General features: G+C 41.1%; 1 protein-coding gene across 2 annotated transcripts in view; it reads right to left on the bottom strand.

Annotated features, from left to right (window-relative positions):
• TTLL5 (tubulin tyrosine ligase like 5) overlaps nt 1-24238 on the bottom strand; it is a 143915-nt gene that overhangs the window by 53163 nt on the left and 66514 nt on the right. For both annotated transcript variants that reach the window (XM_069783831.1, XM_069783830.1), the window contains one exon: nt 10041-10195. In XM_069783831.1, the coding sequence (XP_069639932.1) occupies nt 10041-10195 (155 nt within the window). The remainder of the gene's footprint in view (nt 1-10040; nt 10196-24238) is intronic.

Consider the following 24238-nt stretch of genomic DNA (forward strand, 5'->3'; position numbering starts at 1 on the left):
GTTCTGGTTGCCCCACCTTCTTCAGATTACACAATATATGCACACTTCAAAAACCTATGAGCTAGTGAACAAGATCACTAAGCAAAGCTGTCTCCACATGCATAGGGAAGCTGAAATACTTCCTGAGTTTTTTTTAAAGGTGGCTTTTTTTCCCCTCCCCCTTTTTTGAAAAGAGGTTTTTGTTAAATGCTGGAGCCCTGCATGGCTCAAAAACAGCTGCTGCTTGATACCTGCAGCCCAGAGAAGCCCTGGAGAATAACAGGCTGTCATGGAGCCAACAGCATACAATTCAGAAACTCTTGTGTCAGCTACAAAACTCCCCAGTCACAAAGGTGGGGAAAATTAGGTGACAAAGCAGGATCTTCATAGGAAAGACTGACTAACACTTTCAGGGACAGGAAAGGGGTTTCTTTGTGCTTTTGGCAGGGAATTCCCATTTATCTCACAGGATAAAACACCAAAGAGAGCCACATGCTCATCCTAAGCAAGCCAAGCTAAAACGTGACCTCGGTCTGGATGGAAAATGTGAACGTGCATTGGTGGTGAAAACTTCACTGTACAATGGAAGGCAGCCCCAAAACAAAGCCTAGCAGGAAGGAAATCCTTTGGCCCCTTTTGCTACCTCCTGCTCTGGCATTTGTACTTGGTCACTGAAACCCTTAACTCATCTGAGCTTGACTCCAGGCCCTTTGGCTGCTGACTTCAGAAAGCTGTCCAGGGACTACCCCATATGAGGGCTGCCTTCTGGAAAGGCTTTCCACATGGATCTCAGATCGCACCCTGCTCCCAAAATCTGGCAGGCTGACTGAGATAGCAAGATAATCCTAATTCAATTTCTCTTTCTCAACTGTACAACACCAATGTCTTCAACACAGCTGTTCAAGACCTTTGCTCTCACCAGTGACTAAACTTCCTTTCTAACACTACCCTCTAGACACCTCCATTTTCTTGAAGTGAAAAGGTATAGGGCAGACCTGGAAATCTCCAAAATATTCACAAGTTCAACTTCAGGACAGCCCTGGAGAGCATGAGGCAAATGAAGGAAAAGTTGCTAACCTGTCTTGTCCTTCATAAGCCTGGCTTACAAAGGGGATTTCCATTTTTACAAAGCAGCATTCTGTTGTGTGTCTGGTAGGGAGGATACAGAACATGCAGCTCTGAGATTTCAAAGTGCCTCACTGTGACCCACAGGAATAGCACAGTTCAAAGATGGGCCCATTCAATCCCTCTGTTCTTAGGCCAGATAGACCTGCCCTAAGATCAATGCCAGAAAGGACGCTCTTCTGGGAAACCTCCCAATGCCCTTCTCAGCTGCACAACTGTGAACTAATTCCAACAGCTATGGCATGGTAGCATGGCTTTCATTTCTACCTCACTACCTGCAAGACCAATCAATGGACAAAACTTGAGATCCTTGTGTGGGGAAGGGCCAGTGATGGATAAAAATACTGCTAAAAAAAATTAGGGAAGGGGAGAAACCAGACATTCGTGGGATTCCCTGACAGCTCTGTGCAGAAGGAAGGGCTGGGCTGGAAAAAACAGGGCCCCAGGTTCCTGCCAAGCTGTCTGAGGCCCGTCCTTTCCAAATAGCTCAAAGAAACAGCCAAGGCTCCCTTGTAACCCTTTCAGAACTCCTCTAGAGAGAAAGGCTGCTGTGGCCAGAGCTGCTCCCACAGAGCACCAGACTATGGGGGTCCCCTCATTCCTGGAAGGCTGTAAGCAGCAGAGTCTATCTCTGCCATGAGAGCTTCTAAAGTGAGGGCTACAGCCACATTAACCCTCTGAATACCATTCTGGAAAGCAACTAGTTTTAATGGTGATTGGGAGGTTTAAATAAATGCAGAGGAAAGGGAGATCCGCTGGTCACTTTGCAACATGAAATATCTAGAACCTACACAGGATATTTCAAATAGATGTAGGATCAGGGATGGCTCAGGGGAGGTTATATGTCAAGTAGTGCAAGACACTATAAGATTTCAACTTGTTCTATATTGAATTAGATACTTATTAGAACAGAAAACAGCATGTGACTTCCATCACAGCCAACAAAATCCACTGGTGGCAGCTGAAAGCAGGAAGAGAAGAGTTTACTAGTGACGAAGGAAAGAAGAAAAAAAAAATTGCATCAGCATGAACTGCCTATACCTGTTGCTCAGTTTTACATTTACTGCCATAATCAAAGAAAAACAAGTGCATATTAAAATAAAAAATTCAGTGTTTAGCATGGTCAGAAGCCAGCAAGATATTAGTATATACAAGTTAGGAGTTAGAAAATAAAGATACAATAGCATTACTTACATAAAACCAATGTTTTACTCCTACCTGATGTACTGTTTTCATTTTTCGTCATCTCTATAAAGACAGCCAGACAATTATTAGAGGGCTGGGAAGATTTCCATTTAGAACTTAAAGAATGGAACTGTTTAGTTTAGGAGAGACAAATAAGAAGGGAGATGATAGAAACAGAGAATAAACAGTGCAGAAAATAAATCAAGCATTTCTGTTTGCCTTCATGTAATAAGGGTGCAGAGACTTTCAGCAAATTTGGGGGGGGGGTGGAATTTAAAAGGGAACTTTTACATAATATGTAATTCACCTGTGGAACTCACTGCTACAGCTCAAAGACTACAGTTTTTCCAGAAAGTAAAAACATATTAACAACAACATCTACACTGGACTATGTGGAACAGAAAGTATTGTGAGAACTACAAGCCAGCTGTTAACAGTTGGAGGGTAAAAGCAAGCTTCCCCCTCAGACAAGGAATTTCACTGCTGCCCGTCAGAACATTCTCTGTGCTTCTACTGAAGATGGTGGTGGTAGTCACTCTGAAGCACAGGACAGGAGAACTAGACAGATTAGCAGCCCAGTCCAGGACAGCAAATCCTATGTTTACATTAGGGTAAGATCAGTTTGTGGAGGCAGCTGCAATGAGAAAACCCAAAACCATTATGCAGTATTGGCTTGGGGGAAGGTATGAAACCTCTGTCACCCCCCTCCACCTACCAACATGGGCTGCTTGCTGGGAATAATGGGAAAGATCCTCATAGCTTCTCTGAAAGGAAGTCATGCAGTCAAAGAGAAATCTGCCCCCCTCAAATTTCAAGAGCTATTTCAAAAACCGTAGTTGCCCAAGGCCAGCATACACAGGTAATGCAGACATTGTGCCCCCTGTGCTCAGCTAGAGCCAGTCCAAGGGAGGCCCCAGGCTGCAGCTCCAGCAAAGCCTCCCAGAAGTAGCTGAGCAGAGAGGACACACTCGCAGAAGTCTGCTGGTGCCCCACTCTGCCCTGCTGTGAGGCCTCACCTCTCACCTCCGGCTCACAGCCCCAGCACTGGCTCCTGCAGTCTCCCTGCACGTGGCCCAAACCCCCTTCGCCTCTGGAAAGGGTCCTGCGATTAATCTCACTTATTACCTCGGAAAAGTAACAGCACGGCGGCTGCCAGCCAAGTCCGACTCAACAGCGTCTGGGGAGCCGAGGCTGCAGGGCCAGGCCTCAGACTGTCTGGGCAAGTCACGAGCTTTCCGCCTTTCCTCTCCCGGAGGCTCCAGACAGACACAGCCAAGGCCTAGCTGTGGGAAGCAGGGATCCTTCAGGACTGTGCCAACCCATGGTGCTGAGGCTCAGGGTGATTTCCAAGCAGGATGGAGAGTAATTGGACCTGCCATCACAAGTTTCTTTAGTGTGACCAAAATATATATAGAAAAAAAATACAAGGCAAGCCATGTATTTCTGAAGTTTAAGTCAGCCAATTCACTTCCACAGTTAACAAGTTGTCACCAGTGACCCTGGGAGATGGGGGGGGGGGGGGGTTAAAAAAAATGTAAGAGGTTGCTGGGGCAGGGAAAGGGTGTTACAGGCACAAATATGTATGGGTAGAGGAAGAACATGCACAAACCAGAGACAGGATGAGTTGCAAGAACATACAGCTACCCAGGCAGTACCCCTATTTTTTGCCTGCCCTCCTCAAACCTACTCTGAGCAGAAGGTAGTAATACACCAAACCCCAAATTCGGGGCTCTCAGAAATGCTGCTTCTCAAGGACCGCAGGCAGAATCTGCATGACAGAGCTGCCGAGGAGATGCAGACAGGGGATTGGGCATGGAAAAAAAAAAAAAAAAAAAATCACTGTACCCACCCTCAATTACTCCTTCACCTCAAATAAAGAAATTGAATTAAATTTAGGCATTAAAGCTAAAGAGGTACAGAGAAAAGAGGACAAGCAGTATGAGGAGTAAGGAACAGACACATGGCTATGCTACCACAGGGCTGGACTTGGTGCTGTTGGCCTGCTGCTGCTCCAGCATTTCTGTACTGCTTAGTTAAGGAGGTGTTAAGGTCAATGCAGTTTACTCAAACCGAACTGAAGGCCTACTGTGTAGCCCTCAGTGCCTGCTGCTTTCTCCCTTCATTTCCTGCAGAGGCATCAGTGCAGCAATCTCCAAATTAGCTTGTGCCTAGATGCTGTGCAAACAAATAGGCTCTGACCACTTGGCAAGTGCGGCACAGGACAGCAGTTGGGCAGCCTCTACCTTGCAAGAGACTGCAGGGAGCTTGAAACAAATGATTCGGAAGAGAACAAAGTCACTATCAACCTTTAAGATGCAGAACTACAAGGCAACACATATGTAACAGAGAAATAGATTTATTCTTATAAAAACTTGGCATTAGCTGCCAAGATCCATGGGAATTCTCTCCTCCTTACTTCTAGCTGCAAGACCATATGTATTTAGCTCTTTCCCACAGCCCCTACTGCAATGTCCATACCGCTTCTGCCATGCTAAGCCCACCCGGGCCTAACTCACAAGTCTTGCAAGAAAGCAAGACTATTCCATCAACTGCTCACCCTTCTATCATTGTGAGAATCACCTTGCACATTAGCACATCTCTTGGCTATTCTAGTATCACTCTTCTCATAGCTCTTCAGAGCCTGTCCAGTCAGGGTCCAAGCCTGATTTCTTGTTTTACATTCCACATGTCCAAAATTTAAAATAAAAACTGAGGAAACAATGAAGCCACCTTCACCTTCCCTTTATGTCAAGCACAGCAAGCTGTCCCTTTGACACAAAGGATCAAGACTGGTGAACCACAATTAGCCTGTGATAATTGTCTGGGGTCTTTCTGGCAAAACTCAAAGTTTCTGTGGAAATAGAGAAGCCACTTACATCAGCACAAAACAAACTCTCAGAAGAGATCAGAGACTCTTCCACACCCTCACAAGTCCAAAAGATATATACTTAGTATGGTCAGAGCAGAACATCTGAAACCTAGAACATGTAGGACATGTACCCCTAGCAGTAAATGAAACTAGCATGAAGCAGTAGTAGGCTCTAGGTAGGGAAGGAGGATATAAAGTATCCACTACCCAGCCAAGGCTAAGGAAGGCCAGTGATTAAAAAGAAGGTTCTGGTTTGGGGGACTGCAAAAGCAGTGCAAGATTGTCAGGGGATGTGGCATAGGGTTCTTATCGTTTGTGAGCTGGGCTGTGCAAGAAAGCAGAGTATACAATCATTTTTCTGTGTAGAATTTTTGGGATACAAATTAATACATATTTGCTATTAGAACAGGAACAGGAAGCCAACGTTTTAAGCAGTACTGGATTTCCTGCACCCATATTGTTCAGTTGATTTGTACGCCATAATCATATGCAATGTGACCCAGAAGCACCTACTATGTGAATGCTCTAACTGCTGTGAATGGGCATGAAGTCTGATTCTTTCAAAAAGCTGCAGGCTTACTGCACATCTGATATTTCCAGAATTTCCACACGAGGCATACTGTTTGGGGTTCCTGAAAACCTGAGATGCCAAATGGCTGGGCGGCATCTTCTAGTTTCCCACCCCATTTGATACATCCAGGCAAGGAAAAATAAAAATGAAAATACACAAAGAGCAGCCTGTTTGGGAACCTGGACATATAGCAGGTATGTGCACACAGTCCGTGAAGCCCTGAGCAGCTGCTGCTGTTACTACCACTGAGAATGACACCAGAGCAAATTAAACTTAGAAACCCTTAGATCAGAAAATTGAAAAAATCTGGGTTTATATAATTTAACCCAGATTAGATAGCCTGCCAACAAAACATCATTTCTCAATGAACCTGAGCACTTTGGTTGAAATCATAAGCTAAGAAATATTTTGGGCATGTCAACCAATGCGAAGAAGATAACTCCTTGTTGCTTACTGCAGTAGCCCTCCCAGGCTGTCTGGTATAGTCTGGACTGCCATTCTACCCTCTGATTGATGACAGGGAAGCTTGCTTGCCTGCCTGCCCTAACCAAGTTAGATAAATCTGTTAGAAGATCCATGGAAAAAATACGCCAAGTACTTTAGAAGAGCCAGGTTGGTCTTGTCTTTAGGTTTGAGAAAGATGTTATGAAAGAACAAGAAGCTAAGGAAACAGAGGTCTGAGAAAATACTGACCAACACTGCTGAATTCTTGCCTACTGACTGCCCATATGAGTTCTAAAAGATGAACCTGAGCAAGGATGGCTGCTGTTGAATCCAAGGTGCCCACAGAAAACACAGAAATCTGTACCAGTTAGAAAGAAATCTTTCATTAGCTTTGGTCCAGGTCTTGCAGATTAAGTGACCTGCAGAGCCCAAGTTATTCTTAGAGGAGAAATCCACTGTCTTTTCCAAAAAACAAGTAACACAGCAGCTGCAGATTCCAGTGCCAGAAGCTTCTAGAAATGTCTACCATCCCCACCACTAGGGATTATGCACCTATTTGCCAACCAGTACTCAAAAGTTAGTTTAGGTTCTGAATCAACAAGCTTTGTTCTCTTAAACACCTTATTTTTCACCTTTATTATGCAACTGAGAAAGCTCTCAAGAGAATACTTTTTCAACAGCAGTTCTAGTAAGGTCTTGGCTTCCGAGACTGGAAATTAGCTTCACTGGATAATGAGGAATCACTTTCATATTTGTTGTCCTCAGATTACATTACTAAAATTGTGATAAAAAATTGTGATAAAAATTATACATGGGAGTCTTAAATACTTCTACTACAAAACATGTAATCACGTTTAGTGCCTTTACAGCAGAACATGAAAGGGTGACAATCCTGCCTGATGGATAGAGTGAGAATCATAGAATTGTTTCGGTTGGAAAAGACCTTTAAGATGATCGAGTCCAACTGTCAACCCAACACCACCATGCCCATTAAACCATGTCCTGAAGTGACACGTCTGCATGTTTTCTGAACATCTCCAGGGATCGTGACTCCACCATTTCCCTGGGCAGCCTGTTCCAATGCCTGATAACCCTTTCAGTAAAGAGATTTCTTTTTCTAATATCCAATCTAAAAGCTGAGAAGAAGCTGAGATAACACTGAAATAAGGCAATGAGACAGGACTAGGGTTAAAGAACGAGAGCGCAGATTTGGCACAGCCTCAATGAGCTACAGAGGGCAACAAAGGCAGGGCTGCAGCAAACATGGCAGAGGCTGACAGCCATGTTACTGTAGTCAGAAGTAAGCCCATGTACAACTTGGAACATCTCACCTCTTGTGTAGCCCTGCAGGCTACAGTGAAAGCCTAAACCATCATTTGCGTGGGGATAGCACCAATGCTTACAGAAAGTGACTCTCCCTCACAAAAAAAAAAAATCTCAAAAGGCACAGCAATGCAGATTTATAAAGTAACATTTTAACATATCCAGAACTGTTCTCTGTCTCTACATTACAAACTCAAGATCTCCTTTGCCTTTTGGCAAGCAGATTTGGCACCTCATCTCATACAGCCAAAAGAACTGAACAAAAGAAGGGAGAATTTCTTTTGAAAAACATTTAGGTAAGTCAGTACCGTGAGAGGGGGAATTAAAGAGGAGGAAGATTTGTCAGTAAGCCTGAATTCTATAGATTGCAAGCATCAAAACAAAATTTACAGACAAACCTCAAAATGGGTTAGATTTACCACAGAGCCATACAAAAACTGTAAGGACTGAGTTTCAGAGACAGATGTGTGAACTGGAGCCAAGTACAAGCCAGATAAGAGACTCATTTACAAAACATTTCCATCCTTGCCGAATTCTACAACTGATAGTCCAGAACCTTAATGGAACAAAACAGGAAGCTTTTCTTCAGTCAGTCACCCAGCACTGAGCACAGGCTGACACTCATCAGATGACCCTCTACGAACTCCTTGCTCCAATGTAACATATCAAGTAGCAAAAAAGACATTTACAATACAATAGCTATCTCCATATATCATGACCTTGATATTAATTTTGGAATTCTCTCATTAAATAAAAGTTCACAGCCCAAGTAATCTAGCACTGCTTCAAGAATCCCTTTTTTTCATTTCCAGATTTACATAAAACTTTTAACTCCAGGTATTCTGGCCATTTAATACAAGCAGCCATGAAGATAAAGTAATTCAATAAAGAGTCTTAGACATGTCCGTCGCTTGCTCTGAGGATAAAAACAGAGCAACTGAAGCACTGAAAGACCAAATGGTTCACAAGATGTTTGAAGATGGAATCTTATTCCAGCTGTGACCAGACAATTCCGAAGTACTTTTGGATTGCTGTACAAAATAAAACAGAATTTCTAAAGGCATTAAATTATGCATACAATGCTAGATGAGGCACAGCCCTGGAAGTTGTTCAGAGTGGAGTTCTGGGCACTAAATGATGGGTTCTCAGATCTACAGGTAACATGGAACTGAAATGGTTTCAGAGCAATATGGTAATTACAGTGACTTCTGCAGAGTTCTGCAACAGAAGATTTTGACCATGAGTAATCCTTTTCCAGCTATGTCTGTGAGTCCATGCAGAGGTGCAAGCAGGGTTGAGAAAGGAACAGGAAGCTCTAGGACAGCCTGCACTCTGCTGCTCTCTCAAGCTATGTAGGAGGGGAAGACAGTTTACACCTGCTGGATAGGTTCTTTATTTGGGTTAGGTAATAGCTTGCCTGGTTGGGCTCCAAGAGCAGAATCACCACCACCTCTCTCAATAACTCTAAACCCCAGAGGCAAACATTGTGCTGGAACAGAAACAGGCCAGGAATTCATTTCTCGCATTCCTCTTCTTCAGGCAGGATGAAAAGCAGTGACTGATGAAATAAGAACAATTTTTCTTGAGCTTTCTAAATCCCATTCCAATGCTCCTATTGAGGGACCCATTTGGGAAAGGATGACCACTCAGGTCACATGCCTTCTGCACTGTGTATCTGCCTCTCTCACCTCCCTCCATTTTCCAGTAGCATTCAGGCACTAGTGACAAGAATCATCATTTTCATGTATACAGTGATTTCCAGTCCTAAACTCATGTGCTGGAGAATATCTGCCTCATTATTTTATTTTAAAAGACAAAAATGAAGGCTTAGGCAAAGGAATAAAAGTTTACTGAAGTGGCAAAGGAAGAACTCAAATGTCTAGCAGTTCTGGGCCTGTATTCAGCCTAGTCTACTGCAGCAAGCTTGCCTTGCTCCTAGCTTCCAAGATCCAGAATCCTTGGAGTATATCTCACTGCTCTTTCTGTCCAAGGAAGAATGGTTTCACTGCAGAACCAGAGTCCTCTGCCCCAAGTCCCATGAGTGTATCAGCCATAAATATAAATTCCAATGTCCAAAATTAATAAAGAGCATAAAGAAGCCATCTGAAAAAGAAACTTTTTTAAACACTGCAAGATACTGCTCTATCTTTGAACAATCTAAACTTCATATTCAAGGAAAAAGCATGAAGAGGAGGCCTTACTGGAGATTTCTGCAACACCAGATGTAAGTTTGCTTTCTGCGTATAGGTCTCAACACCAGCAAACGTAATCTTACAGATGCAAGGATAAGAAATGACCAAAGAGAAACAGATATCTCCCTTTCATTCTACATGTTCATCCATGCCGTTATTTCACCATGAACCTGCCAGCTCTGGGGACACAGCTCTATTTTCATAGACCTAGTTTCTAGGCTAGTCCTGAGAAGAATCAGTACTAGGCCCTTAAATGTTATCTTTTGAGCAGGAAGCCAAACACAAATTATGAATGAGCTCCTGAGTGCATTGCATTCTTCTTCAAAAAGCTGGAGTGGCAATTTTAACTTACCTGACTGCTGAAGAGACAGATTTTTTGTCAGCTATATGAGTGTCTGACTGAACAGCCCACAATGACCCTCTTTTGTTAAGTGGTGACCGGTAGCTCTGTGGGGCAGCTCCTTTCCCCTTGCTTATAGCTCCACTTGCCAAGTTCAGGTTTGTTAACTAAAAGAAACAAAAAACAAAAAACAAAACAAAACAAAAAAACCCATCAGAAACAATTAAAAGCCAAGAAGAGAGCAGAAGGTGTCACTAAGTAAATTGAGTAAAGTGTATAGAGTACGTACTAAGAGAAGTAAGACTGCTAGAGAAGGGAAATGTTCAGATGCAGAAAAACTACTAGTTGCATAAAGCAGTGGGAGAGATGACACTAACAGCCACCATGCTTGAGATGAATTCAAGTACCAGCATTAAAACTACAACCCTTCTAGTCACAGAAGAACAAAGGAAGAAAAGGACAAAGATGGGCAAAAATGCCAAAGAAAGGAACATCACGTTCCTGCCACGTGAAAAATTAACTCTGCATGCACTAATCAAAAGCTAGAAGCTCATATTACACTGAGCAGAGACGAGTGTCTGTCCAGTTATCATGAGCTGTGTCACAAAGCCAGCCATATGTATCTGTCCTCTCTCTACCCCTCTCTATGCAAACGTACAGGCACAACCCAACAGCATAAGTACCTTGGATATAAAATTCAAAACCAAACTCTACCACACATGAAAAACTTCTCACACAACCACTTCCGAACTGTTCACACAAGTAAATACACTAACTAATGACAGCCTAAAATCATGTTAGGTATATGTTTGTTTTATCAAGCTGTAAAGAAATTATCTATGTGGTTTTAAGCATATAAAAAGTATTCCATTGCTTCTTTCTCTGAGCATTCTTCTTGCATTGCTTATCTTCTTGAAAGATCAAACTCTGCAAGCAGACACTATATGTGGATTATTGAAGACAGCCTAAATACATCACATAATGGTATCTACTACAGCAGTTTAAGTATTAGTTTACATTTGAAACAAAGAACCAAACAAACATTTCATGAAGGTTACAAAACACTACAAAGGTTGCAAAGCTAAGATTCCCAGTCAGGCATTACCAGAATTAAGTTTATGACTGCCTTCAATTACATGATCACATGCTGCTTTTTAGGAGCACAGAACAGACCTGGTTGTGCACCAGGATTAAGGTCATACAGCCAGCAAGACTTACCTGTGTTACTCCTGCTCGCTTCTGTGGCAACTGTAAGGCATATAGCCAATGAGACAGATATAGGCTCTTCTTTCTGTCTGTGCCTTAACAACCAGCCCTGCATCTGCTCCAGATCTCAAAGGTGATGCTTAAGTCACTTAAGTGTGACTTAAGGATAGCTTGTGAATTCCCAGCTTTGAGATCTTAATGGTCTTTTACCATTAAGGCAAATTAATTGTGAGCAATTACTCAAACAAGTACATACCAACTTCATTGCGATACACTACACTCATACCTTCAACAGACTTGTGCAGGACTGCAGACTTCATATCCTCTGACTGAACTCTGGAACATGAACTAACATTGCAACTGGTAACATAGTAGGTTGCCACTCCTCCTGTGGTTTAGTAGTACAAGGCATCTAAGCACTTTGTAAGTTCAGAAATCTTAACTCCTACTTCAATTTCTGGACAGGATTAAGTTATAGTGGTTACGCACTAGGCTTCTGCCCACTTCTCCAAAAGCAACTGCTTTCATCTCATCCCTTCTCAGCTCTACCCTTTCCCATTCTTGCTCCTTGTCTGTATGTCATTATTCTCACCTAATCAGTCCCAGCTTCCACATTCCAGGTGTCATTCTCCTTATCGTGCTCAGTCCAGTTTCATTCTTACAGACTTCGAGCACTGGAAGTGGTAAGTAAGAACACAGGAGAATGGGGTCTCAAGCCTCAGTACTCTAGAGGTGCAAATACAGAGAAATTCAGTTTAGCATCCTCATTGTGGAGGGAACCTCCAGGAAGCTGAGAAACTCTAGCAGGTGCTGCTACGTACATTTCACCTGAAGCTTTTAAGATAGTTACTGTGCAATCAAGCTTGGACAAAATTTTAAATTCCAAATTGCTATTCCAAAGCATGGGAGATCCAGAGATTAAAGAGAAAAGTTCTGTAGATATTAAAATGCACAGAATATTTTTTTTTTAATCCAGCCTTGGTTTTGGCCGGAACACTTCACCTTGCCTGAAGTGTTCTGAAATCTGAACATGAAGCACAGAAAGCATGAGTCCAAATGGAGAGAGTTTCAGAACATTACAAGCAATTTAAAACAAGATCTTACAGTGGGACATATCGGGCAAGCTTAGTAATGGGCAGTGCTACCCATCTTATATGAAAAACAGCATTAGGTGTAATTTTGGTGCCTCTACCTCACCCTTAAGTGTTGTTGTCTTCCATAGAATTTAATTAAAATTTAAAGCATTTTCATTGCAATAACAGAAAGCTTCAAACTAGGTTTAGTTCTGATTGTGCCAGGCACTATGCAAATACCTAACAATGACAGTTTCTGGCCACAAAGAGTTTATTGTCTGAAAAGGAGCACAAAGGGCAAATGAGGCAAACACAGAGGCCAACATGGTAAATGAAATAGGATATATACAATTCTTAGCTTGTTAGCAACAGTGATCACAACTTTGCTAACACATCCAATGTGTGAAATGAGGAGAGAAAATTGCATAAAGTAATCTTCATCATCTTGATACCAAGAACCATTTATTCTGATGAATTACCACCTCACCCCTGCTCTATTAATGTGATAATGCTTTCCTCTCTAATACTGAATAATTGTTTTTTTGAAAGCTGTCTTTCTAAACAAAGCAGGTGAGCAAATAGCTTAGCATGGGCGGTAGGGACATTTCACACATTGCAGATAGACACGTGTTTAAACTACAGCAGGATTAAATACAGGCAAGGGATTCAGAATGAAGGAGAGAACACCAGCAAGAGTATAAGGTTTAGCTGCAGCCAGCCCACCCAGATGGGTGTTACTGCTTGTTACTGTGCCATGCGCTGAGACTGCTGCTTTCAGCTGCTATAAGTAACTTGCCAGGATGTTGCCTTGGTGGATTGCTGGGGCACTCCGAACACACCTCTGCTCAGCAGAGTTCATTTTCTAGTCACTAGTCCTCCTGTGCACCTGATGAAACTGTATTCTTCCCTTTATAGAGGCAAACACTGAGCAGCAAATCAATTGTTACTTTGGCTTAAAAGAAGATAATGTATAGCACCTGGACCAAAGCAGATACCAAAAATCTCCATAAAGAATAGCTTGCAGCTTCAGAAATTGTTGTAGTGAAAAACAAAAACAAACAAAAACAAACACCAAAGTCAAGAAAGGCAGGCTAGTGGGGCTCAACAGGGAAGGTGGTTATTAGAGTGGATCTACAAGAATAAAGTTAGTTTTCACGTTGAGTTGTATCAAGATGGGTTCAAATTCTCCTGCTTGCTAAGATTCCTCTTTTTCACTAGCAGTGAGGGACTTCAGAGTATTTTTTCCTGACACTGACAATAAGACAGGACACTTGTGTGTGCTGTACTGCATGCTTCAAGCATCCCTATTTTCAAACATCTCTCCTCACATCAATATGTTCTCTGTGGAGTCTATAAAAGGCAAAATAATACACAGCTAATATCTCTCCTGATAGAATGATTCATAAAGTTTTGCCACAATTAAACTGTCAGGGACAGCAAAAGGTCACAGGCTGAAAGTAACATGCTGAGTGAAGAACACAATAGAATAGTAAATCCCAAAAAGTTCTCATGGAAGGAGGAGAGCCCACTTGATGTACTGCTATTTATTATCTAACATCAAGAAATAGGGGATGGAAGAACATGTGGGTTGTCACAGCCGTATTGACAAACAGAGCCTTGTGTTAGAAAACCTAACAGCACATATATGTACTGTTATACTTAGTTCAATACAGTGCTAATAAGCCAAAAGACCAATTATTGCATAATGCCAAAATACTTTTTCTTTAATTATTTTTAAGAGTTACAAGGTAAGTTTATGACTGCAATCCACTTACCTTCTTGACAGCAGAGACACATAAGCTTAGAAGAATTGGTCTCTACTGTCTCGCTTTATTCAAAGAAATTTATTTCTGAATAAATTTAAGATTGAAAGCAAGGCCACAACACAGAATGATACCCAGAAGTGCTGGATATAAGTGTTGAGGGTTTTGTTTTTGTTAATCTGCTTTACAATTTAAATAGGAAATATGAAGAAATGGGAAGAAAGAAAATTCCAGGACAGAACTGGTTCCTAATGAATAGCATCCCACAAAGACCCACTGTACAGTACCTTTAAGAAATCACAAGCAACAGTCAGAAGAGGACCTTAATATCTTTCACATTTCTGATCTACATTACACTATTCTTTCAACAGTTTCCCATTATCATATTCAAGAACCTTTTTTCTATAAAGTGAGTATTTTCATTTTGATTGTCTAATGTTTCAAATAAGCTAAAGCAGCAAATGTTAACAATGGTCAAAAAATTAAAAAAAAAAAAAAAAAAATCAGTGCTGCAGATCAGCCTCCACACTTTCAGGAAAAGCCTCCTAAAAGCCTGGGTGTTTCTCTTGCTAGTTTACAGGAGTCAACCAGAGTGAACAGGGACACACCATCACTAGAAGTTGTTACTCTGCCCCTCTTGGCAGAGAGCTGAAAAGTAACTTAAATTTTCATTACCAACATCCTGAACAGCAGATCCTGAGTTTCACTGGTCAATGTGTTACAACAACTAGGCAAGCAATGTGCTACAAAAAAATGCCTACTTCATACTCCCCAGTTGGCAGCTCTATTATTTTTCTGCAAGAGGCCAGTCATATCCTGTTGCCTATAAAGTGCTGGGGACTGGAGATCCACAAAGTCTAAAGACCACTTCTCTTACTTGGAGCTACACTTGAATCCTCTCCAGTTCACCCATCTCATATTTCCATTTGGATCTTTCTGATTGGTGAGGAAGAAAAGGGATCCAGAGTTTGAACCATATTTCAAAGATCAAGACTAAGAGATATGCCAAAAGAATGCAGTCATCATAGGCCTACTTTAAAGTTTCTGGCACAATGTACCCTATCAACAAGTTTTAAAGGTATATATGAACATCAACAGTTCACTGAGAAACCTTTTCCTTTAAAGAAAGATTGGACAGAGATCATGGTAAGACACACATAAAATCACTGCTCCTCTACCTTATGACCAGACCAGAATCTTTAGGTTTTGATGCCTCAGACGGGACAAGATGACACTATATCATAAGCTCAAAGAAGGAAGCATTCCACTAGAAAACTGAAAGTGTGCAAAATGTCTCATCATTTGTCTCCTTTGCCTTTTGATCTATTTTTTCCTGTGTGCTCAGTTTGACTCCTTCAAGACCCTTCGGTCAATCCCTAATTTTCCATTTTATTACTCACCTTTCTCCAGCAATGCCATCTTTATCCAATAGCTTGTAAAAGAAATGTTTCTTTTCTTCCATTACCTGGCTTCTATAGTCACTGTATTTTCACCTGCCAAGCCTTCCTCAGACACACATACCCCTGAGGCTTTCAAGATCAGTGAAATATTTATACTCCCAGGAACAGAGGGGAAGAGCTAACAATATGCCATTAAAAAAAAAAAAAAATTCGGTGTGTTCTTTCAGTTACATTTTTCTTCTTTCAGCCTTCAGAGATGACTATGGCTAGATGCTACAACAATATAAATATTCACTGTTAATTTGTCCTCTCCCCAGTGTGTATGTTGCATTTTCTTGGCTTCACCACGGAGCTCCCATGCACATCTGTGATCTAGCGCAGGCTAGCATGACTTGGTCTAACAGAGCACCCCAGTCTTCCAGTGCTATTGGAAACAGTCCACCTGCCTTGTCTTCCTTAATGCATCAAGATACTGGAATCCAACAGGCCATCCCAGTATGGGAAACATCACAGGATCTTAACCAGCTTCTTTCCTTAAGAGGCAAAGGAAACTCTAAACCACAAATGTCTAACACACACACTTTCACTGTCTGAATAGTGGCACAAAATACACCTACTACAAATTCCTTGAAGAAACTATGTAATACAAACATATTTTTCTAGGGCCACCTTTCTGCTACCCAGGCGAGCTTGCTGACCACACCCCATACTAAAACACCTTCATTTTATGTAGGGATTTGAATTTGCAGGAGCAACCACCCAGAAGAAGGGAAGAACTGGGGCTAACAGCCTGGGAAGTGTGAAACCTGTGTGCGTACCAAGGCTGATCTGGCCAAAGGCCTGTGACATTCCTTCTCCGCTCACGGAGCTTACCAGCTTACAGGATATACATATGCATACAGAGCACAAGTGTTCCAGTCTCCAGAAAATGTTCCAGACAAAGACCTGCCAGAGACATTCCTGGGAAACCTGACAAACTTGCAAATTCCTTTGTAGTGTCTCCAGTGTATGCATCCATTTAACAATGGAAAAAAAATCCAAGTTAGTGCTGCTATTGTGGATGGCTGAACTCCCCTCTTACTTCTCCTGAAAAAGTCAGGCTTTCATTTACACACTCTCTGCCTCAGAACTTCACAGTGGGAGTGATTTTGATAAGGCACAGTCCTGCCAAACGTTTGATGATCAGGGTGTAGTCTTTCCCATAACATGAGTTCTAGCTGCTCAGCCTGGCCCATTTGATGACTCTCTGCAGATCTGCAGATGTTGCTGCATCATAACAAAAGCCTCTGCTCCTATTCCCTTTGGAGCCTCAGAGCAGAAAGGGTTCAATTCAAGCACTGCAGAAACTACACTGACATTTTCGTTTCCTATAACCTCTGCTAAGACCAGTTATATTACTGCTGATACTACAAATCAGTATTAAAAGTAATTCCAGCTCCTGCATGAAAAGCCTGGGGATGAGGAGGAGACAGGGCCCTGCAGCAGTAGAGAGCTGTGTGAAAAAGGAAAGAAAAATATCCCTCAGACTTCTCCTGGCTTCTTGCTCCTCTTCCAAGTTACAGTGAGATGCCTTTTTCCTTTACACTTCCCTTCCTCTCCATCAACAGAAGGGTAAAAGCTGACCAAATGGTTACATAAGGAAAATAAATCTGATTAAGACTCAGATAAAGTGGGTTGAGTCAAAGCAAGGGACTAACACTGAAAAAAACCCTTTGGTGGGGAAAATATCCCCACCAAATTCCTGCAAATATTTGCTGCACCTTGAATTTCATGGTCTTTTTGGAGCCACCATGTTGCGCCACTCAGGACTAGAACTGAAAGAGCTGATGCCCAGTGGGACCTGTACAGTGTGTTTAGGCACACTGGTATAGTTTGCTCTGTGGCACTTTTCCTCTGCTGAGGACAAGGCAGGCCAGGGTACCACACTGTGTAATTGAGACAGGTAACTGAGGAGTGGTTATTTGTTGTAGCTAATGTTAAGCTGAAGCTTGCTATTTTGGAATTTCTGTGGCATATTATTCCTTCTAGGGCACTGCAAAGTGCCCATTCCAATTCTTCCTTACTCCCTCTCCCCTGTCCTAAGGTTTAAGTAAACTCATCTGCTTCTTGCTGATTTCCACCTTCTGTCCAAATGAAAAATGTAGAATGAGAGAAGTGCCCCATCCTCCTATGGATCTGTCAGCATGTTTGCAGGAATCCTGGCTGCTGGATCTTGGGCACTGACTGGCTGCATAGCAGAGATGGAAGTAGCTCAGTATAGCCCTGCCTGGGTGGTCTGATGTTATCCCTGTGTTTAAACTCCCTGGCTAGAAGAGTTGGAGCTATTCCTAATGATAGCTGGGTCCTGAAATCTCACACTCTCCCTCACAGAGAGGGGCAGAGCTCCCACCAGGCTTCCCCTCCTCCTTCTCTTCTTCCTCCCTCCTGGTGAAGCTGGCCAATTCAACATATTCTGTAGTTATTAATGCTAGTTAACTGAAAAGTACTACAGCCTGGTAGATATCAACTGCAGCCCCCCACACCAGCCAGGGATAGGGACCTCACACAGACCCAGCACTGCAGAAGAAAACCTTCTTTTTACCTTACAGCATATTTCAGAGAGAAGTAGCATGCTATTCACAAAGAAAAAACACATAACATATCCAGGATCCAGCCACCTGGCTCTGGATCTACACACATGGTGTGCATTTTAATGTCCTCCTTGTAGAAAGTCCTGCAATACAAGCACACAGAAATATTTTATGCTAAACACACGTGAAATAAAGACTTTAGAATTAATGCCTGGTATGGAACACAGCAGAGGAAAAAGTAGTCTGGATTACTTTGGTCACAGCCTTCATCCTTCTATCCATCAGAAGAGGCCAATGGCTAACAGTAGGTACAGCCAAAAAAAACCTCTTGCTTCAGCTGTCCAGGAGTAACATAGTAGCCAGTAAGGTCCCTATACCACAAATCAAGGCAAGAAAGGCAATCAAGTTCCTGTACAATGAAAGAGGCTTACTGAACTGTGTCTTCAGGCTTCATTCCCCAACTCACCACCAACACATCTGCCTTGATTATCCAATAGTACTGTTACTATCTTAGGCTCATGCTAGGCAATGGGCAAACTGAACAAGAAAATATCAGGACAATTGAAAAATTGAGTTGAGTATTGTTAAGACACTGACAACACTGCAGGCAAACCACTACACTACACGTACTGACAAAGACATCATCACTCTGTAAAAATAGTTAGCAATCATTTACATGCCATAACTAGGGAAATCAATAATTTCAGGTACTGATTTCCTCACAAGTGTCCCAGTAACCCACTTATCATAAAGGAAATATTTAGCTTGACTACAGTAAAGCAATGTAGCAAAGAAAAAGTCATAAATATGGAAGCAGCAGCATAGCACACATTCCTCAGTATTAAAGACAAAAGATCAGTTCTGAGCAATGGCCCAGCAAACTTACCAGCCTGCCTGACATATTTCAGAAGATGGAAGAAATTTTAGTTTCCACGCATCTAACTGAAACATCTTATTGATAAGGAAAATTAATTATTATTTCTGTATGTTAAAACCTAGGGATCTATCATTTGCAAAACACTCATTATTCTGTCTGAGGTAACTATGGCCTGTTAAGCTTTCTGCCTTAATGCTATCTTGTTGCAGGAAGTTTCAGAAGGTAAGTATATTCTGTGACAATGACTATTCTCTTTTATTATCAGCTTTTACTCTGATGTCTTCCTACTAAACTGAATATCCCCTACATATTATGAGAAACATGAATAAAATCAACTTTATTTACCTTGTCATCCACTGCTCTGTATAATTCCTTCATACCTATCTCCTCCCTAAACAAACAAGCGTAATATTTTCACTTCCTCGTCAAAAATGCATTTTGCAGTTGATTGTTGTAGTCACTCATCTGTGAATCCCAGTTATTTTTCCTGAATTCACTTTAGGAAAGGCAACCAGAACTGAAAACAGTTTTTCACAGGAGGGCATGTAATTGATGCTTACATAATTACGTACTACTTCCTATCCTGTTCTTTAAACATGCTAATAATTTTTTTTGTTGCCTTTACTGCTTGACTTAGAACAAGTATCTCCACTGAGCTTTCCAGAACAAAACTAATTTTTATCTCCCCCAAATGACTAATTTAAAGCTTATTATTTGAAGTGGTTAAAATTATTGCTTGTCATGTAATCAGTTATTTGTAAACACAGAACTTCATGTGCCATTGTCTTGTCCAGTTAATGCAGCTGTGAAATTTCTCTTAGCTTTTCTCATAATAATCAACAAAAGAATACAGACATACTGACAAATTACCAGGAGGTAGGCTCAAGTTTAAGTATACAGCACACATATAACTTCACAGTAATTGAATATCTGGACACTTGTAGCCCACATTATACTGAGGTAGCAAGAAGTTACCTCATGCAGTAAAACATGAGCTGCATAAGCATGTGTTCACATGGATGAACACCATAGAGTAGTTAATCTACTGTAAATTCTCATCCCATATTACCCTGTAATAACTTGCTTTTATATTCATTCTTTAGGTAATAATATGCCAGTCATTATGAACCTCCTCCTTTCAAATCTTTAATTTTACACTCCTTTGTGTGCATTCTGTATTCTGCGTCTTCGGTTATCCACTTGCTGTATAGCAACTGGCTAGTTACTCTTTCATTTGCCTTCTGTCTGTTTTCAATCTCTAACAAAACTTTACTTCTCACCCTACAGATACCTGGCTTGCTTAACAGTCGTTGCTGAAAGCTTGTCAAACTTTTTTGAAAGTTTGAACAAGAACCAGTTTCACTAGATGTTATTTTTCTCAGTTCAAAGATTTCTAATAGATCAAAACATGGGTTGGGTGTTTTGGGGTTTTTTTGGTCTGAATTATGTTTATCTGGGTGAATTAAAATTCCATTTTATTTTCAATTTAATATATATCTGCTAGTGGAGCAAGACTCACTGCTTTAATTTACAGGAAACTTTAGGGTCCTTATTACAGATAAGCGCATTTGTTGCCTTTCTGTCCTTTATACCAGTTTTACCTTTCAGTAGAAACTTTGTCACTTTACTATTGCGTTTTTCAACTCCTACATGTACACCTTCCAGCCACTGAAGTCTCACAAAACATTTTTTGCCTATCTTTTCTCCTAGGAGCTTAACTTACATTTTCTTTCCTGGTAATGATCTCCTCTGTATCCACTATAGTGAAAAATAATGCAAAAGAAATTATTTAATCTCTCTAATGCCCATATCCTCCAAAATTTGTTTCTACGGTCATAGACTATATCCCCACTGAATTAATAAATTAATCTATCAATAGCATATTTAAGGAAAACTGATTTCCTGTGGCATCCCCGCATGTCTCCCTGGCCAATAACCACATCATTCACAAGTCTGCTACCTATGATAACTTCAAGATCTTTCCTCCCTATGTCCCCCTAACTTACAAGCAAGAAGCAGCACATGTTGCAGCTAGTTCCAAATGAGAAACCTGTTCACTGCTAATTAATATATGCATTCTGACTGGCTAGACAGCAGTCCAAACAGAACAGGTATGTTGAACTCTACTTGATTTTAGCCCTTGACTGAAACACTCTCATGGGCCTTGCACGTCTACACACTTCACATTTTTCATGAAACAGGTAAGAACGTGCTACCGTCAAGACTAATTTAGCTGAAATTTGGGGAATTTGGACAGGTGTTTTCTCTTTCTTACTTATTTTCTTATGAGCTTTTGAGCTCAGATACCTCCTTATTATCCTACTCAGCCATGAACTTGTCAGGTTAATGCTGGATGCTCAAAGGCACACATTTTCCATAGAGATTTCTGTGTTGCTTGCTCCCAAACATATTAGGTAGTTAACCAGAGGAACACCTTGTTATTTTTGGATACTGTGGAGTACTATAGTTAGGATGGCGAGTACTGCAAAAATCAGGCAGTTTGTCATAACCTCAAAATCAGCTTTATTATTAGATCTTATGTAATCACAAAAACATTGTAAATCTGTGGGTTTAAGTAAATAAAATGGAATAAAATTCCTCAGAAGTAAAAACTAACATTCATTGTTAAGAGCTATATTTAACAATGAAGATTCTCCCTAGCAGCTTCACTGTATTTATTAATTTGTAATGCTGAGTATTTACCTTCCATAACCTGAGATTGTCATACTCCAGTGTGTCCTTAAGGCAACATCTTTCCTGCACTTCCCAATAAAGAAGTTATAGAAGTTACCCAAACAGCTGCTCCTTTTCTAGTCCAAGACAGAATAACACTGCTCCTCTTTTCTCTCTATTCATATCTCTCTCATTCCTGCAACTGGGCAGCAAGGCATCATACAGGGGATTAAGTAATGCTTCCTATGTATTCTAGATCAATATTTCTATTGTATACCACTGTGAAGGCACCCTTGTTTTCTCCATGTTGCAAGCATGAAGATACACTGATGAAATTTTAGATGATATAATGAAAAATATTTTTCAAAAATACAGATTAATGAAAAGCATAATGTTCTCACACACTTTGTAAGACAGTCTGTGAGGACCAAAACCTGTGTACAAGGGAATGAAACAGCACATCAGTAGAGGCTTTACTTTCCTACCATCTCCACCTCCCATGTTAAAAGAACTGTTCACTTCACGATTATCACTGTGAAGTTCCCATCTGGCGTTTCAGAAGTGAATGGAGAGGACTGACAAGACAGAAAGCTGATGTAATCACAAAAAATGTCTAGAAATGCATAGGAAAGTAGTGACCTGTTTAACTAAATCACCCTCATACAAGCCTTATCTCTAACCTTCTCTCACCTTTCAAACCCTTACTTCTCCTGTCAAAAGCCACCAAGATCACATAACCCAGAGTCCCCAAACACTCCCATGCCAAGTCTTTCTCCCTTTCAACCCATACCAATGGTCTTTGACTTCTCACTTCTCTCCAGCTGTTTACTAAATCTCTCCCACATGTTTCTCTCTCTTCTGCCCCTATTTTCCCCCCTCCTGGTTCAGACCAAATCCTAGTCTGTCGAAATCTATAACCACACAGCGCTCCCATATAGCTTCACCAATATCTACCCTTCTGCAAATCACTTTCCAAACAGCAAGCCTACTCTGTAATGCCTGCACTTCTATTCATTCAATCCCCCTGCTTCAAATCCACATCCATACCTAGTGGCTCAATGCCAGGTGTCCTGGTTCCAGGTCCCTCAACAATGAGCCCAACCCTTGCTTGGCTCTTCCTGTTTTGCCTGTACAGGCACTTGGTGCCATACTATTATGCTTTTATTGCATGCTGGTACCTTTTGTTGCCCTTCATTGTAAAGGCAGCCTTGCCTTCCCACAGAACTAAACCCCTTGGTCCTTGTTGCAAGACAGGCTTTAAAAGCCAGGCCGGATCAAAAATATAATCCAAATGAGTCTTAGATGACAGAAGAGTAGAAAGTGTCCAGGAAAAAAAAGAAAAGCACAAGTAGTAGCCATGTGCTTTAGCTATGTTCCTTTGGGCCTTGCAGTTACATCTGAACCTTCCAAAACATCACTGTTTCAGGTATGATTAAAATAATATTCTCAGCTTAGAAATTACTATGTGTCATAAATTCAGTACTGAAGAATCATATTGCCTTAAAAGAAAAACTGTCCTCAACTAAACCATCCAAATTTTCATGCTAAGCAAGCTTCAGATTTCATCTCTCCAAATCCCTCCAAAGGGATTATTGCAGAAACATAGCCTGGAGAATCACAGCACAGAGCAGATGCCTAGAACTGAATGGATGCAGGCACGGGAAGGAAATTCATTGTCAGATAGAGCTCCAGCTCTAAACTTGTCATTGACTTGTGAATCCCTTTCTACATGGATCTTTCTCATGATGACAGAAGACCACTAAGACATAACCCAACCCATGTTTCTCTGTTTCACGACAGAAACAAAGCCTATACAAACACTGTGTAGCTGAATACAAAAATATATCAAGGTGACTCAGAAAATCTATGTTGTCTGCTAGGAGCTAAGGTCTTTACTGTTTGCTTGTCACAAAGAAGGGAATTAGCACCTTCATTCTCCTTCTATACATTTCCCACCTATTCTGGGAGAAAGTACCTTGGGAGAACCTGGAAGCAAAAAGCAATGCAGACACATTTACCACAAGCAACACATTTCCAGAGCTACCATTGCACTTCATAGCTACTTTCAGACTTGAGTATACCTACACTGATTGACTGACTGGTGGCTAAACAGGTTTCAACCTCCACCACCTACAGTTACCAGAGTACATTCCTTTGTCACCCAACACAGCTGTGCTCCGGAAGCTATACAGCCCTTCCCATGTAGATCTTTGTGAATTCCTCTCTCGATTCCGCCTTCTGTAATTCCTAATTTAACTAGCAGTAACTAGCTATAGTAGGAATCTAGAAGTTTAAAAATCATCTAATAGCTATATAAATAGCAGCAAGAGGACAACTTGGGTTCTCTAGACAGACCTTAGAAACCACAGCAGTTGGAGCCAAGTGGGAAATTAGTGGCTTTAGGGAGAAAGTCTATGAATTTATTTTTAAAAGTTCTTTTCTGAAAAGACTGAAATGAAATAGATACATTTAAATTTTTTCCCAAATATTTGTTTAGATACTAATTTTTATCCAAGGAGGCAATTACCATCATATATTCAGCTTTCAACAAATCAGCATTTCCTGAATGAAAATGTTTCACTATCAAATTTTTTGAACAGTTTTACTGACAAAGTTTAGCTTAAAAAGCTGAATTCTGATTTCATTAA

This window comes from Haliaeetus albicilla, chromosome 5 (assembly GCF_947461875.1).
Source record: "Haliaeetus albicilla chromosome 5, bHalAlb1.1, whole genome shotgun sequence".
NCBI classification, from domain to species: Eukaryota; Metazoa; Chordata; class Aves; order Accipitriformes; family Accipitridae; genus Haliaeetus; species Haliaeetus albicilla.